Source organism: Pimephales promelas, chromosome 14, assembly GCF_988280905.1.
Source record: "Pimephales promelas chromosome 14, fPimPro1.hap1.1, whole genome shotgun sequence".
NCBI classification, from domain to species: domain Eukaryota; kingdom Metazoa; phylum Chordata; class Actinopteri; order Cypriniformes; family Leuciscidae; genus Pimephales; species Pimephales promelas.
In genome coordinates this window covers 31,813,407-31,834,525 of record NC_142782.1, presented here as the reverse complement: position 1 = coordinate 31,834,525, position 21,119 = coordinate 31,813,407, and the positions used below count along the sequence as shown (strand labels likewise).

Here is a 21,119-nt window from a genome sequence, read left to right as displayed (position 1 = left end):
TGCATGCATCAAATCATCTATCTTTGAAATATAACCTAGTGATGTTCATGAAATATTTCATGAGGTTCACTTGTTTCATTTTTAAGCGCATACATTTACATGGGAAATAATAAAGAGAAAGAATAACAGCCACATGATTGTGTGTTAGAAACAAAAGAAATGTTCTTAAGCACAAATATCCTTCTGATACAAACAATCAGCTGTTGTTATGCTTATTTGTCTCATCAAGTTCCTGACTACTATCTCTAAGATAATACAGACTAAATATTGCAACAGAAGAAATAATCCACAAGCTGTGTCCCTAAACAAACTCACCCAGAGTACGTCCAGTCCTCTTCGCCCAGACTCCCATCATACATTGCAGTGCGGTGGGTGTGTCTTCTGGAGATCAGCGGGCTCCTGTGATTGGTCTGTCTCCAGTCATTGGGATGAAGAGTGAAATCATTTGCTCTATGAATATAGACACCTGAAAATAAAGGTTTAGGTTTGCTCATGAACAAATATTAATAAAATTTGAGAGCTACGGTAAAGGGGAAGATTTTGCACAATATCTATAGTGATTTTTTGTCCTTTTGGAGCTTAAAAGCACTGTATGCTTTCATTGTACGGAACAGTAGCTTGGGAATTCTGCTAAATTTCTTCTTTTGTGCTCCACGAAGAAAGTCATACAGATATGGACATTATGAGGCACACATTTCATTTTTGGGTGAACTTTAGTAATTTGGCTTGCCATTACACCAAATTGTTATAAGAATTCATAAATTACATTAATAAATTACAACTACTGAAATATAATACGTAAAAAAATGTCAACTGCTTGATTGTTATATTATCAAATAATGTAAACTATATTATCATCCAGTGATGAAGTTGTATATATAAGAGATATAGTAGTTTTACTTCACCTGTACATAGAGGAAACTCAAGTAAATTGACTGATCGTTTATATTGATGCAAAATGTTACTATATTTTTTGCCCAGCTCTTTATATAAAGTTGGATATTGATTATATCTATATACATGCATATACACTCATACTTACATAAAGCAATATATACATATATTAGATCTCAACTGCCTGATTTATTGTCACAAACTATGAAGGGTATGCAGAAGATATTAAGATATTATAAACATTAACATCATGATTTTCTGTAAAGCTGCTTTGAAACAATGTGTACTGTAAAAAACAGTAACACAAATAAATGACTTGAATTATCTCTTTAAATTTCCAAGGATCCTTCAATGACCTCAGAAAACTCTCAGGACATACTCCACATTTCACTTGGTAACATTCAATTAGGTTATTCTTCATCTAATCCCAGGGACTTCTGTACCTTGACTTCCATAGCCGGCGTCCAGAGCCGAGCTATCCCACGAGTCCATGGCTGAATCTTGACTGGGCGGTGTGGTCAGACGCTGAAGTTCAGAGTATTTACCCCGCCTGAGAGAATCCGAGCGATCGTCTTCCATGTCGCTCACGCATGAACCCGTCCTGGACGGGCTGCCCCTGTCCGACCCATAAAGTGCTGGAAAAGGCAGATGTGGGTCACGAGGAGAAGCATTGATGGATTATTCATAGAGATGCACTTCCCAGCGTCGTAAATGCTTACATGCATACATCTTAAATCTGACACTTACGATCAGATCGTTTCTTGATCTTGAGCGTAACCGTGTCTCCGGCGGTCTGCAACAGGTGGATGGCCTCGCTCAGAGGTTTCCCCTTTAGACTCATGTTATTGATGGCCAAGACACGGTCACCGATATGAAGAGCGCCAGTCCTACACACACATTAGTCAGATAACACTCACTGCACTGCAGTTCCCACACTACCCACTAGGTATCAGATGTGAGCTTGCCATTAACCATGTCAGATGATGTGTGTTATGAAACATGCCCATTTGAGCGTGTGTATTATTCATGTACTGCTGCATGAAGCACTGGATGAGGCTGTGAGTATTTGTGTGCACCTGTGCGCAAGGCCGTTGCGGGTCAGGCTGGAGATCAGGATGGGATTGAAGGGCTCTTCAGTGCCTGAAATGGTGATTCCAAGTGGACCGCCGTGTCTCTTGAGCTCTACTGTGAATATGACCGAACCTGAGGACTCTAATTCATCTACAATACACAGAGACATACAGAAGTTAAAAGTGCATACATTAATAGGGTTAATTATGTAATATTATATTATTTATTCATGTTTTTCATTAGAACCAAAAATGGATGCACTTTTTGATGGAAATAACATCACACATCAAGGAGCACTTTCAATACATTTAAGGTCTGGCCCATTAATACACGTACATTAAATTGCACATTAGCATTTCTTAAAGAATACACACGCAAACACACTCACCCAGGTTGTCTTCGTCTTTTTGAATTCGCAGTTTGACCATCCCCTCGGCCTGCTGGAGGACCATCATGGCCTCTTCCATCCCACAGTTATCCAGCCGAACATTATCAACAGCCAGCAGACGATCACCTGGCTCCAGGGTTCCTATTCTATTATAAAAGGCCATTTCACATCAATCAGTGAATAAGAAACATCACATCTGTCATTTTGCCTCTTTAAAAGCAAATTCATTGGTTTAATGTGCTGTACTGTAGGTTTACCTATGTGCAATACTGCCTCTCTGGATCTCAGAAATGATCAGAGGCTTTCCTGGCTTTTTGCTTGCTATAAATCAGAATTCATGGGAGTTGGAAATAAAAACAAAAAATTGCAATTACCACCTCAAATATTGTATATAATAGTATATAGAGAGCATTGAATGCTAGGCACATTATAATTGCTGTTACAGACAAAAGTTGCATTATCTTATTTATGCATTTGGACTGTGAAATACTATGGATCAACAGCGCCCCCTGTTGGCAATCACTCACCACTGATCGTAATGCCAAGCTCCACTCCACGTCTCTTGGGCAACTTCACCTGAAATGTGCCACTGCTGGGAATGACCGATTCTGAGAGACACACAAAAATCTGTGTGTTCACATCAAATTTAAAAATAACTTGAATTGCTGATTTTTTACTGAAATGACATTTTGTACCTGCGACATCAAACTCCACCTCCAGTGTGACCTTATTGGCCAGAGCTGCATCTCGGAGCAGCTGATTGGCTTCTTCCAGAGTTCCGTCCTCAGTGGGAATTCCATTAATAGAAAGAAGTCTGTCTCCGACTTGTAACACCCCACACCTTGAATGCAAAAATAAACACAACATGCATTCAAAGACGACACATGCACAACAATACAAGAAATGAGAAGACAAAGAATCTATTATCAATGATTATAAATGAAGATGCTACATTTACAATACCATTCAAAAGTTTGGGGTCTGTGAGATTATTTATGTTTTTGAAAGAAATCTATTTTCCTCACCAAGGCTGCACATTTATTTGATCAAAAACACAGTAATATATTACTACAATTTAAAATGTCATATCAAAGCTAAATTTTCAGCAGCCATTACTCTAGTCTTCAGTGTCATAGCGTCACATGTTGAAAACAGTTGTGCTGCTTAATATTTATGTGCAAACTTCTTTCAACGAACTTTATCTGAAATAGAAATAGAGACATGATTTATTTGAAACAGAAATTTTTGCAAAATTACATGTCTTTTCTGTCACTGTTGACCAATTTAATGCATCCTTACAGTATTCATTTCTTTAAAAAAAAAAATCTTACTGACCCAAAACATTTGAATGGTAGTACAGCTTCTAAACATGTTGCCATCATCCATTGATGGACATAACTTAAACAGACTCAACATTTCTATGTAGTTTAAACTTGATTGTTTGTGTTTTGATATATTGGACTTGGGACGTCAATAGAATGATAGCAACTGTGCAGTAACATCTTCAACCCTGAACTGAGCTGTGACATCTTGGTACAGTGCCAAATCAACATCTCAGATGCAGTAAGGCTTGTGTTCGTGTATGTGCACGTAAATGTACATACATCTATCCACAGGCTCTAAGTGTACAAGACAATGGCGTCAGCATGCATCGCATCTAAAGTTGGACAGCAGTGTCCTCTCACCTTTCAGCAGGTGTGTCAGGCTCGATAAAGCGGACACAGGCAGGCGCTGACAGGGGTTCTGTAGCAAACACTCCCCCCTGTAACTGCAGCCCGAATCCAGTAAGAGGATCTCCTCTCAGAAACACCTCACTGGTTTCTAGATGCACCACCTGACCACCAGCGCCCAGTGTACTCGATGCCAGAGACACTGAGAGACAGGAGAGTGAGCAAATCTTGTTTTAATCCAATAATTATTGGCCAAGGAAGGAAGTCAATCAACATCTCAGGAAGGAAGAAAGGAGGGAAAGAAATCAACATCTAAGGAAGGAAGGAAGGGTGGATGGATGGATGGATGATGGATGGATGGATGATGGATGGGTGGGTGGCTGTGTGGATGGGTGGATGGATGGATGGATGATGGATGGGTGGGTGGATGTGTGGATGGGTGGATGGATGGGTGGGTGGATGGACTGGGTAATTGGATGGATGGGTGGGTGGATGGATGGATGGGTGGATGGATGGTTGGAGTGGATGGATGGATGATGGATGGGTGGATGGGTGGCTGTGTGGATGGATGGGTGGGTGGATGGAGTAGGTAATTGGATGGATGGGTGGGTGGATCGATGGATGGATGGATGGATGGATGGATGGATGGGTGGGTGGATGGATGGATGGATGGATGGATGGATGGATGATGGATGGATGATGGATGGGTGGGTGGCTGTGTGGATGGGTGGATGGATGGATGGATGGATGGGTGGGTGGATGGATGGATGGTTGAAGTGGATGGAAGGATGGATGGATGATGGATGGGTGGGTGGGTGGGAGGATGGCTGTGTGGATGGATGGGTGGGTGGATGGAGTGGGTAATTGGATGGATGGGTGGGTGGATGGATGGATGGAAGGATGGTTGGAGTGGATGGATGGATGGATGGGTGGGTGGATGGATGGATTGGTGGATTATATGGATGGATGGATGGATGGATGGATGGATGGATGGAGTTCACTCACAGGAGCTCTTGTGGTCTTTTCTCCGGTGTCTCCTCTTGCTGACAGTGCAGCGAGGGCTGGATGGGTGGGATGGCAGTGTGTTACTGGGGTAGGTGTTGGGATACGTTGATTGGGTGCCACAGTTGTAGCTATGAAAGCCTGAGGTGTTTGCAGAGGAGCCAGACGTCGCAGCTGGAGGACAGAGAAGATTCGAGATCAACAATACTGGAATCGTCTGATCGGTGTATGGTTGTATGTGGAATGGAATACTAGCATACTGCTTTAGTGTACAGTATGAGTGACAGCCGAACTGTAAATAATTAGCATTGTATTGTAATAAAATAAATAAAAATGTATATATATATATATATATATATATATATATAAACATTAAAATAAATAAATATATAAAACAAAATAAATAAATATATAATAAATAAAATAATAGTTTAGCGATAAAATAAAAATGAACTAATAAACAATCATGCAAATAAATAAATAAAAAATATATAAAAAACAAATAAAATACATTTACTTCAAATAAATAAATCAAAAGTAATAAATAAACAAACAAACATGCAAATAAAAAGTATTCATGCTATTACTTCCTGTTTTTGCCGATGTACTTGAACTTGCACAATACATTGTGGAATACAGTATTTCACATGGTACTCTGTGCTTTCTATCTTCTATTTTGGCAAATGTAGTACAGAAGGTCTTCCAAATCTACATACTTCAAAGCAAAGTATAAGTAGTATATAAGTATGCCATTCTGATCGTACCCTGACCTGCACCTCAGGCAATTCATTAGATTTATAAATGATTAAATTGCATCTGGTTTATACATATACCCCAGTTTCACAGACAGGACTAAAATGCACATTTGAGCAGAAAGCAACTTATAAAATATCAGAGCCATTGTTTTGTCTCAAGATGCCAGTAATTTTAGTTTTTTACCAATAGTTTTTTTTTTACTATACCCAATACCTAATCCTGGTCCTGGCTGTGGAACCAGGTCTAAATGTGACAGGACATTATGAAGACGTGCACATAGGGGACACTCACATCGGTGTGAGGGTGTAGGGGTGGTGTGACTCCAGGCTGAGGGTGTTTTTTGCAAAGGTGGAGGAGCGCTGGTGTAGTTCTCACTACAGTCCCACTGGCGCTGACTACTCCTCTGGACTCGTACTGCAGGGAAAACATAGACAAGACACAAAATGGCCGGTAAATTGGTTATTTCTGCTGAACACATGTTTAATGTTACAGCACTCAGGCTGATATACGCCTGTAGACAGATCTGATGTAGACTGAATGTCAATGATCAGTGAAGCAGAGCGGATCAGAGGGCTGGATCCGAGACGCTGCTCATAGGCATGCGCTTCGTTCTTTCTCTTACATTTTCGGGCCAGCTCTAGTAAGGCTGACAGCAGTGGAGGAACCATCTTAAAACTCTCTCTTAGCTCACGTTTGGAAACAAATGCTCTGCAAGACAGATAGAGGACATTGTTTTGGATTCTGACAGAAACAGATCCTTCTGACACTATACAGCTGTGTCACTAACGATGCTTAATTAGACATGCAGCGTGTCACACTCGTTAGGAAGAGCCCCGCCCATCAGACAGAGAGAAATCTGCACATCAAAGAGGTCCTGTACTCTCTTTTTCTACAACTATGCAGTTATTTAAGACCATAGAAAGAAATTGTCATGCTTTTAAGACAAAATTAGGCCCTGATCAAACATTTACTGTAACAATGAAATATTTGTGACATGTTACTTGCAAAAAATAGTATATTGTCAGAATGCATGGCTGCTAGATGGTGTAGTTAAGAGAACTACCAGCAGAGACTAACTGGACTATGCTAGCCAGCCAAACATTGGTTGAATATTGCACATTTTTGAAAATATAGTAGTTAGTCCAACAGCCAACTGTTTAGATTCAGAAAATTAGCATCACACGCACAGTACACACAGTATATATACTGAAAAATAAAACTATGCCATTAAAAACATACCCAAAATATCATGGAATAAGTGTTTCCACTGATATACTTGTCAACAGTGTTGTTATTGTTAAAGTATTAAAAAATATTAAATTAAAAAAATAGAAGTAACAAATATATCAAAGAACTTAAACTTGACAACTACAGTAACAATGACAAAAGCACATAAAATCATAAATACATTCAAATGAAAACTAAAAGTAAAACTAATCAAAATACTATTAATACTATCATAGTATATAATTAATGCTAAAATAACACAGTTTGTCAATCAAACAGACCACGTGTGAATGGACCAGAATAAAATGTGTAGACTTCCAAGAGACTAGAAATTATTTTATATGATAACTGAGCACCACCTGGGGAATTAAAAATGCAAATGAGGAAGGTCATGTGACATTACAATAAAAGATATAGCAGACTGCAGTTTAACTTTTGTATGTGTTCTGTCACTACCATTGAAAAATGTGTATCAATAGGATTTAAAAAAATAAATTCATATTTTCATTCTGCAAGGGAACATTAAATTGATCAAAAGTGAAAGTAAAGACATTTATAGTGTTACAAAGGATTTGCTATTTCATATAAATACTGCTCTTTACTTTTAATGATTCCATTCATCAAAGTATCCTTAAAAAATATCTCAAAAATGTTAAGCAGCACAACTGTTTTTAACATTGATAATAGTAAGAAATATTTCTTGAGCAGTAAATCAGCATATTAGAATGATTTCTGAAGGATCATGTGACACTAAAGACTGGAAAATTCAGCTTTACATCACTGGAATTAATTACATTTGACTATATATTCAAATAGAAAACTATCATTTATTTTAAATTGCAGTAATATTTCACAATATTACTGTTTTTACTGTATTTTATCAAATAAATGCAGCCTTGGTGAGCATATGAGACATCTTTCAAAAACAAGAGCTTTTGAACTGTAATGTATTACTAGTTTTTTTTTTGTATTTTATAACATACTAGTGTATATACTGTACTATACACTATATAATGCTAGTATTCCATTCGGTACATTCCTCAGTTTTCAATTCTGCCGTGTGGAAAATGACTCCACATATGAGATTATTCTGACAGACGAGCTGCACAGTGAGCTCAAGCTTCAGAAAAAGAGGACGCAGGTGTACAAATCACTTCATAACTGCTGTGCGCCTCTTCATATCGCATTTCTAGAAAATCCAATGATACAGTCAGAATGCGGTTTTCTAGTAACACGGTAAAGCCAGAGTGAAGGCTCTGAGCTCATTGTGTGTGTGTGTGTGTGTGTGTACTCATGTCTGTAGGGTAAGTCTTGCCTGCGGTGCTCTGCACATTAAGAGTGACTCATGATACTTTTAAGAAAGTGGCCCAAAGCTGGATGCCAACAACCACTACAAACCAACACTGGCACACATAAAGGTCAAAGAAAGACAGAAGGAGAGAAGGAGAAAGCAAGATGAGACAAGGATAGATTCCAGTAAGACCAAAAGCATAAATAATCAGATGTGAACTGAATTCCTTCTGTAAATATGGAGAACAAACACAAACAGGATCTGAATTAAAAATAGGACCTATAGATAATGCTCTTATTGTGCTAATGCTGGCAGACAGGCAATCAGTGTGGATGTCCATCTTGTTAAAAACAAATGCATTTGCATATTGCTAACGGCGCAGTACACAATGATTTTATTTTTTACAATATAAAAATAGTATGTGAAACAGTCTGGGTAAAAAGATACATTTCAAACTGTATGCTACACTTTTTGACATGTGATCTCACTATATTGAGTTTTTTTATTACAGCAAGTGGTGTCCAGATCAAATAAATAAATAATATGTGAAACGGTCTGGCAAAAAAATAAACATTTCAAAGTGTAGTGTGCCATGTTTTTTGTCACAGTTTTTAATTTAGTAAATGGTGTGTCCAAATAAAATTAAATTATGTAAAATGGTACTGCAAAAATAAAAAAATTAATTGTACTATGCTATGATTTTAATTCAGTGGTGTCCAAATATATTTTTAAAAATTAAAATGATTTAAATAAATAGTATGTGAAACGTCTGGCAAAACAAACAATTGCGATTTTTTTTCTCAGAAATATGACTTTGTCTTGCAATTGCGACTTTTTTTTCTCAGGAATACTTTATATTTGCGCAATTGCGACTTTTTTTCTCAAACTTATGACTTTATATTTCGCAAATCAGACTTTTTTTCTCAGATTTATGACTTTGTCTCGCAATTGCGACTTTTCTCAGAATTACGACTTTATATTTCGTAATTGCGACTTTTTTCTCAGAATTATGACTTTATATTTCGCAAATCAGAATTTTTTCTCAGATTTATGACTTTATATCTCGCAATTGCGACTTTTTTTCTCAGAATTATGACTTTATTTTGCAATTGCGACTTTTTTCTCAGATTTACGACTTTATATTTCGCAATTGCGACTCTTTTTTAGCTTTACGAATTTATATCTCGCAATTGCAACTTTTTTCTCCGGTTTACGACTTTATATTATGACTCTATTTTCTCACAATTCTGACTTCATATCTCGCAATTGTGTGATGAAAATTCGCAATTATTTATTTATTTAGTTTATTCAGTGGCGGAAACAAGCTTCCATAGCATGGTCTGCACAGAATTAGCATTAGAGTAGTATGCTCTTGCAAACAGAACCAAAGTAAAGTTGCTTGTGTATAAATTCAGATTATCTGAGCATGTGAATTTCAGTCACTTTGAGCATTGAGAACGTGTTTATAGCGATATGTTTTGTAAATGCCCGTGTGCCTGCAGACCTGTGTCATGTGTGCTGTGCTGAGACGGCAGGATCTCTAGTTTGGTGAGCTCTGAGGAGCTGGACAGGAGCTGTTGAGCCTCCATCAGAGAGCAGTGCTCTGTGCTCATGCCATCTATAGCCAGGAGAATATCTCCAACATGCAAAGCACCACATCTGAGAAAAAGAGGGAAAGACAGCAAGAGAGAGACAGATAGTGGTGGTAACAAGGAGAGAAATTCACTTATGTTGAGAAAAGCAAGAAACAGCGAGAGTGAAAACGACAGCAGGCTAGAAGGTGTGAGGTGAAAAAGAAGAGGAATGCTAAATGTTTGTTATAGATATAAGAAGAATAGACATAATGCAGATATAATGATTAGTAATATAAATCTGATTTAATGTTAGGCAATTATATGTACACATTTTTTGAAAAAATTATTTAAAACTATACAAATTCTCAAAAAAATATTTGATTTTAAGTTGATCTGCATTATCATTGACAACATAATCGGTCAAATATCAACCAATTGTGTAAATCGTGACAGAATAATCTGCTTGGTAATGTATTTGTGTATGTGATTCTGTTCATGCATCATTGGTTCTAAATGTGTGTGTTTGCATTTGTGTGCTCACCTGTCTGCAACACTAGCTGGCTTGATTTTCTGGATTGTAATGACCTGTTTGTTCATGTAGAGGGAGGTGGTGAGACTGAGTCCCAGTACTGATCCCGCGGAGCGCGCGATGTCCACCTGCAGTGGCCCGGAGGACTTCTGGACCGAGTCTGATGCGAGGCCAAACCAGAACCAGAGAGAAGCAGAAAGATGAAGTATTTCAGTTCTAAAATTCAGGAAACCATCAACCATATTCTTTTTCATTCATTTTTTTTTCATTCGTTCATTCTTTTTTCAAAACTTTTGAGAGTGTGGACTCAGTAAGATTTTTATTGTTTTTTATTTATTTCATTTTTTTTTTTAAATGTTCAAATATGATACTACAGTAATACTGTTAAATATTTGTTTTAATGTAAGTTATTCCTTTAAATGATCCTTTAGAAATCATTTTAATATGCTGATTTGCTGCTCAATATACATTTGTCAATATACATACATCATTATCTACAGTTGAGGATTCAGGATAAAAAAAAATCAGTAAAAAAATCAGGATTCTTCACTGAATAAAAAGTTAAAAAATGAACCGCTGTTATTTTAAATATGAATATTTTATAACATTATAAATGTCTTTACTGTCACTTTTAATCAATATCCTTGCTGAATAAAAGTATTTAAAAGTAATTAACACCCAAAAAAACAACAACCTCTAAACAGTAGTAGAGGAAAGAAACCCCATTTGATGGGTTATATTATCTCGGTTAAATTTAAGGGTACGCTAACACGACAATGTGCGTTTTTTCGCGCCATACAGACAAGGTTGTCAAAACTAGTGATCGACCGATGTATCGGTTTACCGATATTTAAGCATTTTCACATAAACGGGTATCGGTTTTGTAATATTGGATTCGCCGATAAACGGCGCCATCTTGTGGCCGTTTTGAGAATTCCGCCATTGCAGAACGCATCTGAGGAGATTAGTCAACAACAACTCTGTGCACAGCTAAAGTAAATGTTCTACTTGCTTTGCTTTAATTATTCAACTTTATTTAACTTAATAGACACTCAGAAATGAGATTTGAGACATAAATGCCTGATATAGTTTATTTATGCAGCATGGTTCTAAAAAATTGAGACAAACTCATGGAGTCACGTATGGTAGGCTAATCCGTCATGCCCTGCCCCAATAAAGACGTAACTTTACATGAATTAAATAAAACAGACATGAATGAGTGCATTTTGAAAACAAAAGTGCTGAATTTAATTCTCTATCTGTTGTATTTGCTCACTATTAGTCTCGAAAAAAAAAGTACACGGATCCGCAAAAACAACTAAAAACGCTGTATTATTCATACCAGGCCAGTAGATGGCGATGTCACTTTGTAAAGAAACACAAGTAATACGCATGCACATGACATTAAAGGTTCTCAAAGCGATCCTGGGTGTTGACGTTCGGAATATTTTCAAACAAATCTGAGGCTAGACCCTCCCTCCTCCGCATCTCCTCCCCCTCCCTTCCATCCTTCCTGAAATAATTGTGAACGTGCATTTCTAGCTAATTATATCCTTGTGTGGGTTTGGCGAACATAAGCGTCAATTTAGAAGAAAAAAAACAATTTAACGTTACCCAACTGTCAAGCAAAAACAGAGCAACCTGAATGTCGGACTGGAAGCCCTTCTGCCGCCGGAGTTCGCCATCGTTCAAAAGCTTTGCTACCGATGTAAATTCGGAACTTCGCACGTTCTTTATCCGACTCCTTCTTCTTTTTATGTTCCTCAGAACGACGTCTATTTGGTCGTGTTTCGGACATTTTTCAAACTTCCCTCTTATGCTTCTCTCTCCTTCACACACACACCCTCTTCATGTGCACGCGCACTAACCCCCCAGACCCACACTAAAATACTCCTTGCCAATGATTGGCTGGAACACTGTTTGTTAGGTTTCGTGGTCCGGCTGAGACATGATTGTTTTTGTTGCCGTTTTTGGAGCCTGTGGTGTCTACAGAGACCGCGTTTTTTTACAGTGTGTTTAGGGGACAGGCAGCTAGCCGATAGTGAGGAGATGATGTATGTGACAAAAAATGTTTTGGCCCCACATCGCTTAGAGAACCTTTAATGCTGTCGTATATGAACGGCCAATTATGTACCATATAATCTTTCCTTTTTTTATAAAACGTTATTGTGTATCAACTTTGTCTCCTTTTAACCTTCAAATGGTCTTCGTTTCCTGTTTACACTTCTGGGCTTCAGGGTCTATACGACCCCAACAATTGATTGAGTAATTGTACAAAAAATATACATTTTTAATCATACAAATAATATATCATTTTTTTTGTTTAATTCTCATCTATTCATTAATGCTGTGTTTTTGGATATATAAAGTACTTTTGTATCCATATACCACACAATTCCTCAACTACACCATTAGTTTGCATGTGAATTTTTTTATTTTTTTTTTATGATACATTGCATTTATGCTCTAGCACTAGGTCTTCATTTCTGTGTAAAAATTTTCAGATTTATGCCGGATTAAATTTTTTTTTTTTTTTTTTTGACACATGAAGAAAATATATTTAGTTTTTTCACATTTCCCATTCATTTCAATGTGGGGTCATATTAACCCTGAAGACCAGAAGTGTAAACATTTTTTTTACATACCTTCAGAACAACCAAATCAAGCCCATTTTGTGTGTGTGTGTGTGTGTGTGTATAGATAAATAATGTATGTAAAGTCACAAAATCTTATTCCACTGAGATGAAGGGAACCTTTTTTTTTATTAAAAGTAAAAGTCGATTGGTGTCGTATAGACCCCATGACCCGATAGAGGGTTAAGATTCCTAATGAGAAATAAAAATGAAGCAATTATTGACATACAATAAAGCATATCAGCAGTATAGAGCTTTAAATGTAATGTGCACACATCCGATCAGTTGCTCCTTTTTTTGAGAAGCAGAAGGCTTTAATCTAACTGCCGTCCAGGAGAAGTGAAAGAGGCGTTTTTTCTTTCCCATGGGAATGTGGAGGAGAAGTGGAATATGTTTCTACTCTAATTAAGGCCACATGAGAGTATCTGTGCACACAAGCATACTCAAGTGTGTGTGTGCGTGCATCTGTGTGTCTGCTCACCCATGACCATGATGTCATACTCGATGAGGAAGAAAGCCTCCTGGCTGCTCTGCATGATCAGGGTCAGAGCGTCAGCATGTTTCTGCCTATTCACAGCAACACCGTTCACACTCAACACACGGTCACCCGCTCGCAAGGTTCCCTCTCTGACAGACGGAGAAACGCGGAGAGACGTCCGGAAAAACACAAAAAAGACAGCAGCAGGGATGAGACGTGAATGCAGACGTCAACTAGAAAAGCATAAAAGATAAAAGCATCCTTTTGCATGAACAATAAGCATTGTGGAAGTGTAATTATCGAGCAAATCGAATTCACTTCAAAGCATTATGTCGAAACAGAGTGTGCTTTCATATATATAGATGTGTGTTTTATCTGTGTGTGTGTGCGCTTCAGGCTGTGTTCTACCCTTCTCACTCATTCTAATGTCATCAGCCTATGCTTCAGTTAACATGTGTGCCTCCAGAACCAGCTTACAGGGTTCAACGATCACACACACAACATATAGAATGCTCTCATAAATGTACACCATTATATCTAAGACAAAATAAAAACTCTTTATGGAAATATACAGACAAATAACCTAGACGGATGCACTGATGTGACACACACACAAAGCTTCACGATGATTCAGACTGCTAATTAATAAGCAGAGATGTTCTGAAGGGCCTTGTCTTTGTGGTATAAACGTGTCTCACACACACAGAGATTGTGGTCTCACCTGTCTGCGGGGCCGCCGGGCCTGACGTAGGTCACCGCAAGAGGTCGAGCCTTGTGCCAGTCCTCGTGAAAGCCCCCTGAAAGCATGTTGTTGTGGACATGAAAGAGTTAATGGGTTTTTGTTTTGTTTTTATTGTCACCTGATCCTGGTGGCGGGTCACGTGATTATATGTGAATGTGAATATTAGTCACCTGTTCACTGATTATGTCAGAGGAGAGGGGGTGAGCAGGGGCGATGTATTCTATGTTGACCAGCAAACTTTGAGCAGCAAACCTTGTACAATCAATATACATCAGCCAGCAATAAAGAATTGCTAGTAAAAAATCATTTGCCTCATCGATATGTGTTTCTGCGTCAGTCAGTTGCAAACAGTGTCTCAGTCTCTCAGCGGTAACATCATTGGATTCAAGCCGCTACAATTTGTCAACATAGATCATTCTCAGCGGACGCGCAAAAACGGATTAAGTGCACATCGCAGACGGAGGATATGATTCTGTTCATTTAAAAGGAAAGGAATTTTCAGCCATCGCAGAAGTTGAATCACCAGCGAGTCTGGACCAGCAAAGCTCCGAAGAGAAGCATGCAAACAATCACCGAATAGGTAAGCCTGTTGGGCTTTGTTCTAATCCGCTGTGCAGTATTGGATTGCGCGCAGATTGAATTGTGTTCGTCGTTGTCTATCCATTGGGGATGGTCACGCGGCTGTGTGATTGTTTGTTGTTTGGCTAGTCTATTTTTGCACAGAGCTCTGGTGTTTAAAGCTTGTTGTTGGCGATCCGTTTGTGTTGAAAAATAGTGTCGCGATGTTGACGGCGTTTGTTTACGTGCTGCTGACGCTGTGATGTTGGAGGATTTGAGTTATACGAACATTGGTTTCTTTTGAGAACTCAAGCATGAGTGAAGTGAGTGTTGATGGCGTCACTGGCTTTGAAAATGATTGCGGTAAAAGAGAAACTAAACTTACTGCAAAGGCCTTGGCGAACAAAATTGAAAGTTTGCAAATGAAACGGAAATCAAATGTAAACAAAATTAAGAGCCAGATACCAGAGATGAAAAATCTTATGAAGAGAAAGGAAAATGCCTCCCAAATGCAAATTCAGTTTAAAACTCTTGTTCAGCTTTGTGAAAATGCCAGCAAAATGCACGACATGGTGATTCCTTTACTTCCTAAAGATGAACAGGAAAAACAAAATGAATGGTTTCAGAGTATTATGAAATACAGCAACACATTCAAAGAAGCTGTTCAACATTGGTTGAGTGAACCAGATGGATCATTGGAGAACGCTATGTCTGTTCAGTCGTGTGCTGGGGCAATACAGGAAGAGTTTCTCAATCCTCAAGTGCTAGATCTTCCGTCTTCCATCCTTACATCAGACAATGTGGAAAAAGATATGGCTGTTCAGTCTCGTGCTGGTGCAATACCGAAAGAGTTTCCCAATCCTCAAGTGCTAGATCATGCATCGTTTTTACAAGATGACATCCAACCAACTGATAGTGTATCAAACGTGGGGAGTATATTATCAAAAGTTCAAAGCTCAACAACAGAAAAAAGATCTGTGGCATCATCTACTTCTTCTGTACGTCTCAAAGCAGAGGCTGAATTGGCAGCATTAAGGGCACAACAACAATTCTTGAAGGATAAGCATGAGCTGGAGGATCAAGAAGAACAGTTACGGAAAAAGAAAGAACAACTTAATTTGCATGGAGAAATTGCTATTCAAATGGCCAAACTGAATGTTTTGAAATCTCAGAGTGTGTCAAGCAGTAAATCTGATCGTTCAGGAAGGAAACATTCCAAGTTAGAGAATGAACAAAAGAAAACACAAAGTCTTAATGCCAGTGCTAAATCATTTGTTCCTCCAAAGTTTCTAAGAGAAAAAAGATCAATGCATGAGTGTTTGGAATCAGGTGCAAGGCCTAAAGAGACAATGGTACAACAACCAGTATTTTCACAGCCTCATCCTGTGAGCCAACACCTGTCTAGATACCAAACAGTGGATCAGATATCACAAGGAAATGTCTTAAATTCTCATGATGAATCCAACGATGGAGAGCAAAACCACATATTCGGAATAATGAGAAAGCAAAATGAAATAACAACACTATTGTTAAAACAGCAATGTTTATCATCCTTGCCCAAGAAAGATCTTAACGTGTTCGATGGTGATCCCTTACAGTACCATGCATTCATGAGAGCTTTCAAAAATAACGTTGAAAGTAAGATAGATAACGACAGTGATTGCCTGTACTATCTTGAACAGTATACTGTCGGTTTTCCAAGGGAGTTGATACAGAGTTGTCAGCATATTGATCCACAAAGAGGATACATTAGGGCCAAAACTTTGTTGCATGAACATTTTGGCAATGAACAGAAGGTTGCATTTGCTTATATTAATAAAGTGCTCTTATGGCCTCAAATTAAAGCTGAAGATGTGAATGCTTTACAAGAATTCAGTCTTTTTCTTAGAGGCTGTAGTAACGTCATGGAGGAAGTGCAGTACATGCACGATTTGGACATGCCTGCTAACATGATGATAATCATAAAGAAATTGCCCTACAGACTCCGGGATAAATGGAGAACGGTGGTTTGTGAACTACAAGAAAGACACCGACACAGAGTTTCCTTTATTGATATCGTTCATTTTTTAGAACATCAAGTCAAAATTCTAACTGACCCAGTATTTGGAAACATACAGGACATTACTTTGTCAACTAATAAGGATGTGAAAAGACCAAAATCGCAATTTCGGCCTGGAATAAAAGGTACCAGCTTTGCCACCACAGTGGTCGCTGCAAGCAAAGAAAATGAATCTGAAAATACATCACAGAAAAAGGCTGGATTTGATATGAAAGAATGTTACCACTGTAGAGGTGCACACACATTGGGTATGTGTCCTCAGTTGGGAAAACAATCCCAAAAAGAGAAGATTGGCTTCTTAAAAGAAAGTGGAATTTGTTTTGGGTGCTTGTGTATGGGGCACATAAGCAAAGAGTGCAAGAAACGTCTTTATTGTGATGTTTGTGGTCTTAAACATCCTACTTTGCTGCATATCTTTCCCAAAGTAAAGGGAACTGAAAAGAAAGCAAAAATGGCAGTGGATGATGTCTTAGTATCTAGTGGTCTTACTGGGGCTGGTGATCGTGATTGTAAACTCCCGATTGTCCCTGTACAAATCAAGGCCAAAAAAGGCAGCAAAATAGTCACCACTTATGCTTTTTTAGATCAAGGGAGCACTGCTGTGTTTTGTACGGAGAGTTTAATGAGAAGACTCAACCTCACAGGAAACAAAGTGCGGATACTTCTACGAACTATGGGGCAAGAAAAGGTTGTAAATAGTCATGTTTTATCTGGACTGGAGGTAGCTGGCTTGAATGGTCGCAACTTTTGTGAATTAAATCAAGTTTATACACAGGAAAGTATGCCTGTACATAAAGGGAATATACCTAGAGGAAAAGATCTTCGCAGATGGCCCCATTTAAAGAGTGTTCATTTACCTGAGATTGAGGCAGGGATTGAGCTGCTGATAGGGACAAATGTTCCGAAAGCTTTGGAACCATTGGAGGTAATCCGCAGCGTAAATGATGGACCCTATGCAATCAGGACAATGTTGGGATGGACTGTGAATGGACCACTCTCTGGAAACAGCGATAACCAAATGGATTGTGCTCAGCCAGAAGTCACTGTCAACAGAATTTCAGTAATGAATTTGGAAGACCTATGGCAACAGCAGTTTAAAATGGACTTCCCAGAATGTAGCCAAGATGAACAAACAGGCAATTCAAAAGAAGATCAAAAATTCATGGAAATGGTGACTCATTCGATCAAACTTGTTGATGGGCATTATGAAATAGGTTTACCTCTGAGAAAGAGAGTACAAATGCCAAACAATCGAAAAGTTGTGGAACAACGTGCCTTTCATCTAAAGAAGAGACTTCAAAGAGATTCAGGTTTCTGTGCTGACTATAAAGCTTTTGTCAAGGATATGGTATCCAAAGGTTATGCAGAGCGAGTACCAGCGAAGGATATGACACGTAATGATGGAAAGATCTGGTACATCCCACATCATGGTGTCTACCATCCTACTAAGAAAAAATCCGTGTGGTATTTGATTGTGGAGCAAGTTTTCAGCGAACATCACTTAATGCTCAACTCTTGCAAGGACCAGACCTTACCAGCTCACTCATTGGAGTGATAACAAGATTTCGAAAGGAACCAGTGGTGATCATGGCCGATGTTGAATCAATGTTTCATCAAGTAAGAGTGCCAGCTGATGATGTTGATTTGTTAAGGTTTCTTTGGTGGCCAGATGGGGACTTAAGTCAAGATCCAGTTGACTTTAGGATGCGAGTACACCTCTTCGGAGCAACATCATCTCCTAGCTGCGCAAACTTTGCACTTAGGAAATGTGCACAAGATAATAAAAGGCAGTTTAACAGTGAAACAGTGGATACAATCTTACATTCCTTTTATGTTGATGATTGTTTGGTCTCCGTTAGTTCCGTTGAACAAGCGATAACTTTACACCAGGAGCTTGTATCCATATGTGCCAAGGGTGGATTTAAGCTCGTAAAATGGATGAGCAACAGGCGTCAAGTGCTAGACGAAATACCGGAGGATCAAAGAGCAAAGACAGTGAAAGACTTGAGTATGGATCGGGACACTCCATCAGTTGAGAGAGTGTTGGGAGTGCAGTGGTGCATTCAGTCTGACGTTTTCAAATTCAAGATTGTAGTAAAAGACAGACCTCTAACCAGAAGAGGAATCCTTTCCATGATTGGTTCCATCTACGATCCGTTGGGAATTGTGAGTCCTGTTGTGTTGTCTGCAAAAAAGATCTTGCAAGATATCTGTAAAGGAGATTCAGGTTGGGATGATGTCTTGCCTGAATTGGTTGTAAAAAAATGGACCACATGGCTGCAAGAACTTCACCATCTGGAAAGTTTTGTGCTTCCCAGATGTTTAAAACCTCCAAACTTTGGTGACATCACGAATGCACAGTTGCATCATTTTTCTGATGCGAGCCAGGATGGATATGGAACGGTGACATACTTGCTTTTACAAAACAAGCATTCTCAAGTACACTGTGCTTTTATCATGGGAAAATCAAGAGTAGCACCAATTAAGTCTGTTACCATCCCTCGTATGGAGCTCATTGCTGCTACCATGGCAAGCCGCATGGATGTGTTATGGAAGAAAGAACTGCATCTGCAGCTTCAAGATTCTGTCTTTTGGACGGACAGTGCATCTGTTCTCAAATACATCAAGAACGAGACCTCACGATTTCGAATATTTGTAGCCAATCGAGTGACTGAAATTCTCAAGGCCTCTCAAGCTTCACAATGGAGATATGTAGACACAGCAAGCAACCCAGCAGATGTTGCTTCCAGAGGATCAACTGTCAATGTGTTTCTTAAGAACAAGACATGGATCTCTGGTCCTGCCTTTCTTTGTCTTCATGAAAGTAAGTGGCCTGCTAATCTCAAAGAACTTGAGAAGCTTGAAGTGGATGATCCTGAGGTCAAGGCAAGTGTTGAGGTTAACTCTGTACAGCTTAAAGAAGAGGATGATGTGCTTTCACGTTTCATCCATCACTTTTCTTCTTGGTTCCGTTTAAAGAAAGCATTGGCTTGGATTATGAGGTTTAAGAAGCTGCTCTTGTCTTTTAGTGAGAAGAGAAAACAACTGAGACTTGATTTTTCTTGTTCTGAGTCAAATGAACAACTAATCTCTGTGGAAAGAGAAATGGAGATTTTCAAAGGTCAATTTGAACGATCTCACCTTTCAACAGAAGAACTTGAGACCGCAGAATTAGAGATTATTAGACTCTCACAAGAAAAGACATTTCCTGATGAGCTTGCTAGTCTAAAAAGAGGTGAAGGAGTAAAGAAAAGTAGTTGCATTCATGGACTTTGCCCTGTTCTTGATGATGTCTTGAGGGTTGGTGGACGATTAAGTAGGGCATTAATGCCTGAACAATCCAAACATCCAGTCATTTTAGCCAAGAATTCTCACATCTCTGATATCCTCCTGCGACACATCCATCAGGAGGTAGGACATGCTGGTCGTAATCATATGTTGTCTAAATTACGACAAAAGTATTGGATTACTGGTGTAAGTACAGCAATAAGAAGAGTATTGTCTAAATGTGTCATCTGTCGAAGACTGAATTCACTTCCAGGATGCCAAAAGATGGCAGATTTGCCATCAGAAAGAGTTACTCCGAATGAACCTCCATTTACCCGTGTTGGGGTAGATTATTTTGGACCTTTTGAGGTAAAGAGTAGAAGAAGCGTTGTGAAAAGGTATGGAGTAATCTTCACCTGTTTGGCCATACGAGCCATACATATTGAAGTGGCACCTTCATTGGACACTGATTCTTTCATCAACGCACTGCGACGTTTCATTGCTAGACGTGGACAAGTCCAGGAACTTCGATCGGATAATGGAAAGAACTTTGTTGGAGCAGAACGTGAGTTAAGAGTCTCCATAAAGGAATGGAATCAGTGTAAGATCAATGATGTCCTTCTTCAGAAAGGAATTAAATGGACGTTTAACCCCCCAACTGGATCACATTATGGAGGGGCATGGGAGAGGTTAATTAGATCTGTACGTAAAGTTCTGAATTCTACGTTAAAAGTGCAGAATCTGGATGAGGAAGGCCTACACACCGTTCTTTGTGAAGTGGAAGCAATTATTAATGGTCGTCCAATAACCTTAGCATCCACAGACTCCAGTGACTTGGAAGCATTAACACCAAATCACCTGTTGCTTTTGAGGACTTCACCATCTTTACCACCCGGAGAATTCAAAAAGGATGATGTTTATGCTCGTAAACGATGGAAACAAGTCCAGTACATGTCAGATTTGTTCTGGAAGAGATGGGT

The 21,119-nt window shown here is 38.8% G+C and overlaps 1 protein-coding gene across 12 annotated transcripts in view; it reads right to left on the bottom strand.

The window, feature by feature from the left end:
- grip2a (glutamate receptor interacting protein 2a) overlaps positions 1-21,119 on the bottom strand; it is a 76,052-nt gene that overhangs the window by 6,628 nt on the left and 48,305 nt on the right. For 8 of the 12 annotated variants that reach the window (XM_089119856.1, XM_089119857.1, XM_089119855.1 and 5 more), the window contains 15 exons: positions 14,235-14,310; positions 13,517-13,662; positions 10,415-10,562; positions 9,804-10,072; positions 6,073-6,195; positions 5,029-5,199; positions 4,039-4,225; positions 3,049-3,194; positions 2,881-2,961; positions 2,611-2,674; positions 2,354-2,499; positions 1,971-2,115; positions 1,642-1,781; positions 1,338-1,529; positions 316-466 (listed from right to left, as the gene is read on the bottom strand). In XM_089119856.1, coding sequence (XP_088975982.1) covers positions 316-466; positions 1,338-1,529; positions 1,642-1,781; positions 1,971-2,115; positions 2,354-2,499; positions 2,611-2,674; positions 2,881-2,961; positions 3,049-3,194; positions 4,039-4,225; positions 5,029-5,199; positions 6,073-6,195; positions 9,804-10,072; positions 10,415-10,562; positions 13,517-13,662; positions 14,235-14,310 — 2,185 coding nt within the window. Of the gene's footprint in view, positions 1-315; positions 467-1,337; positions 1,530-1,641; positions 1,782-1,970; positions 2,116-2,353; positions 2,500-2,610; positions 2,675-2,880; positions 2,962-3,048; positions 3,195-4,038; positions 4,226-5,028; positions 5,200-6,072; positions 6,196-6,403; positions 6,490-9,803; positions 10,073-10,414; positions 10,563-13,516; positions 13,663-14,234; positions 14,311-21,119 lie in introns of all 12 variants that reach the window. The other 4 variants (XM_039675240.2, XM_089119854.1, XM_039675249.2 and 1 more) reach the window with 2 other exon arrangements.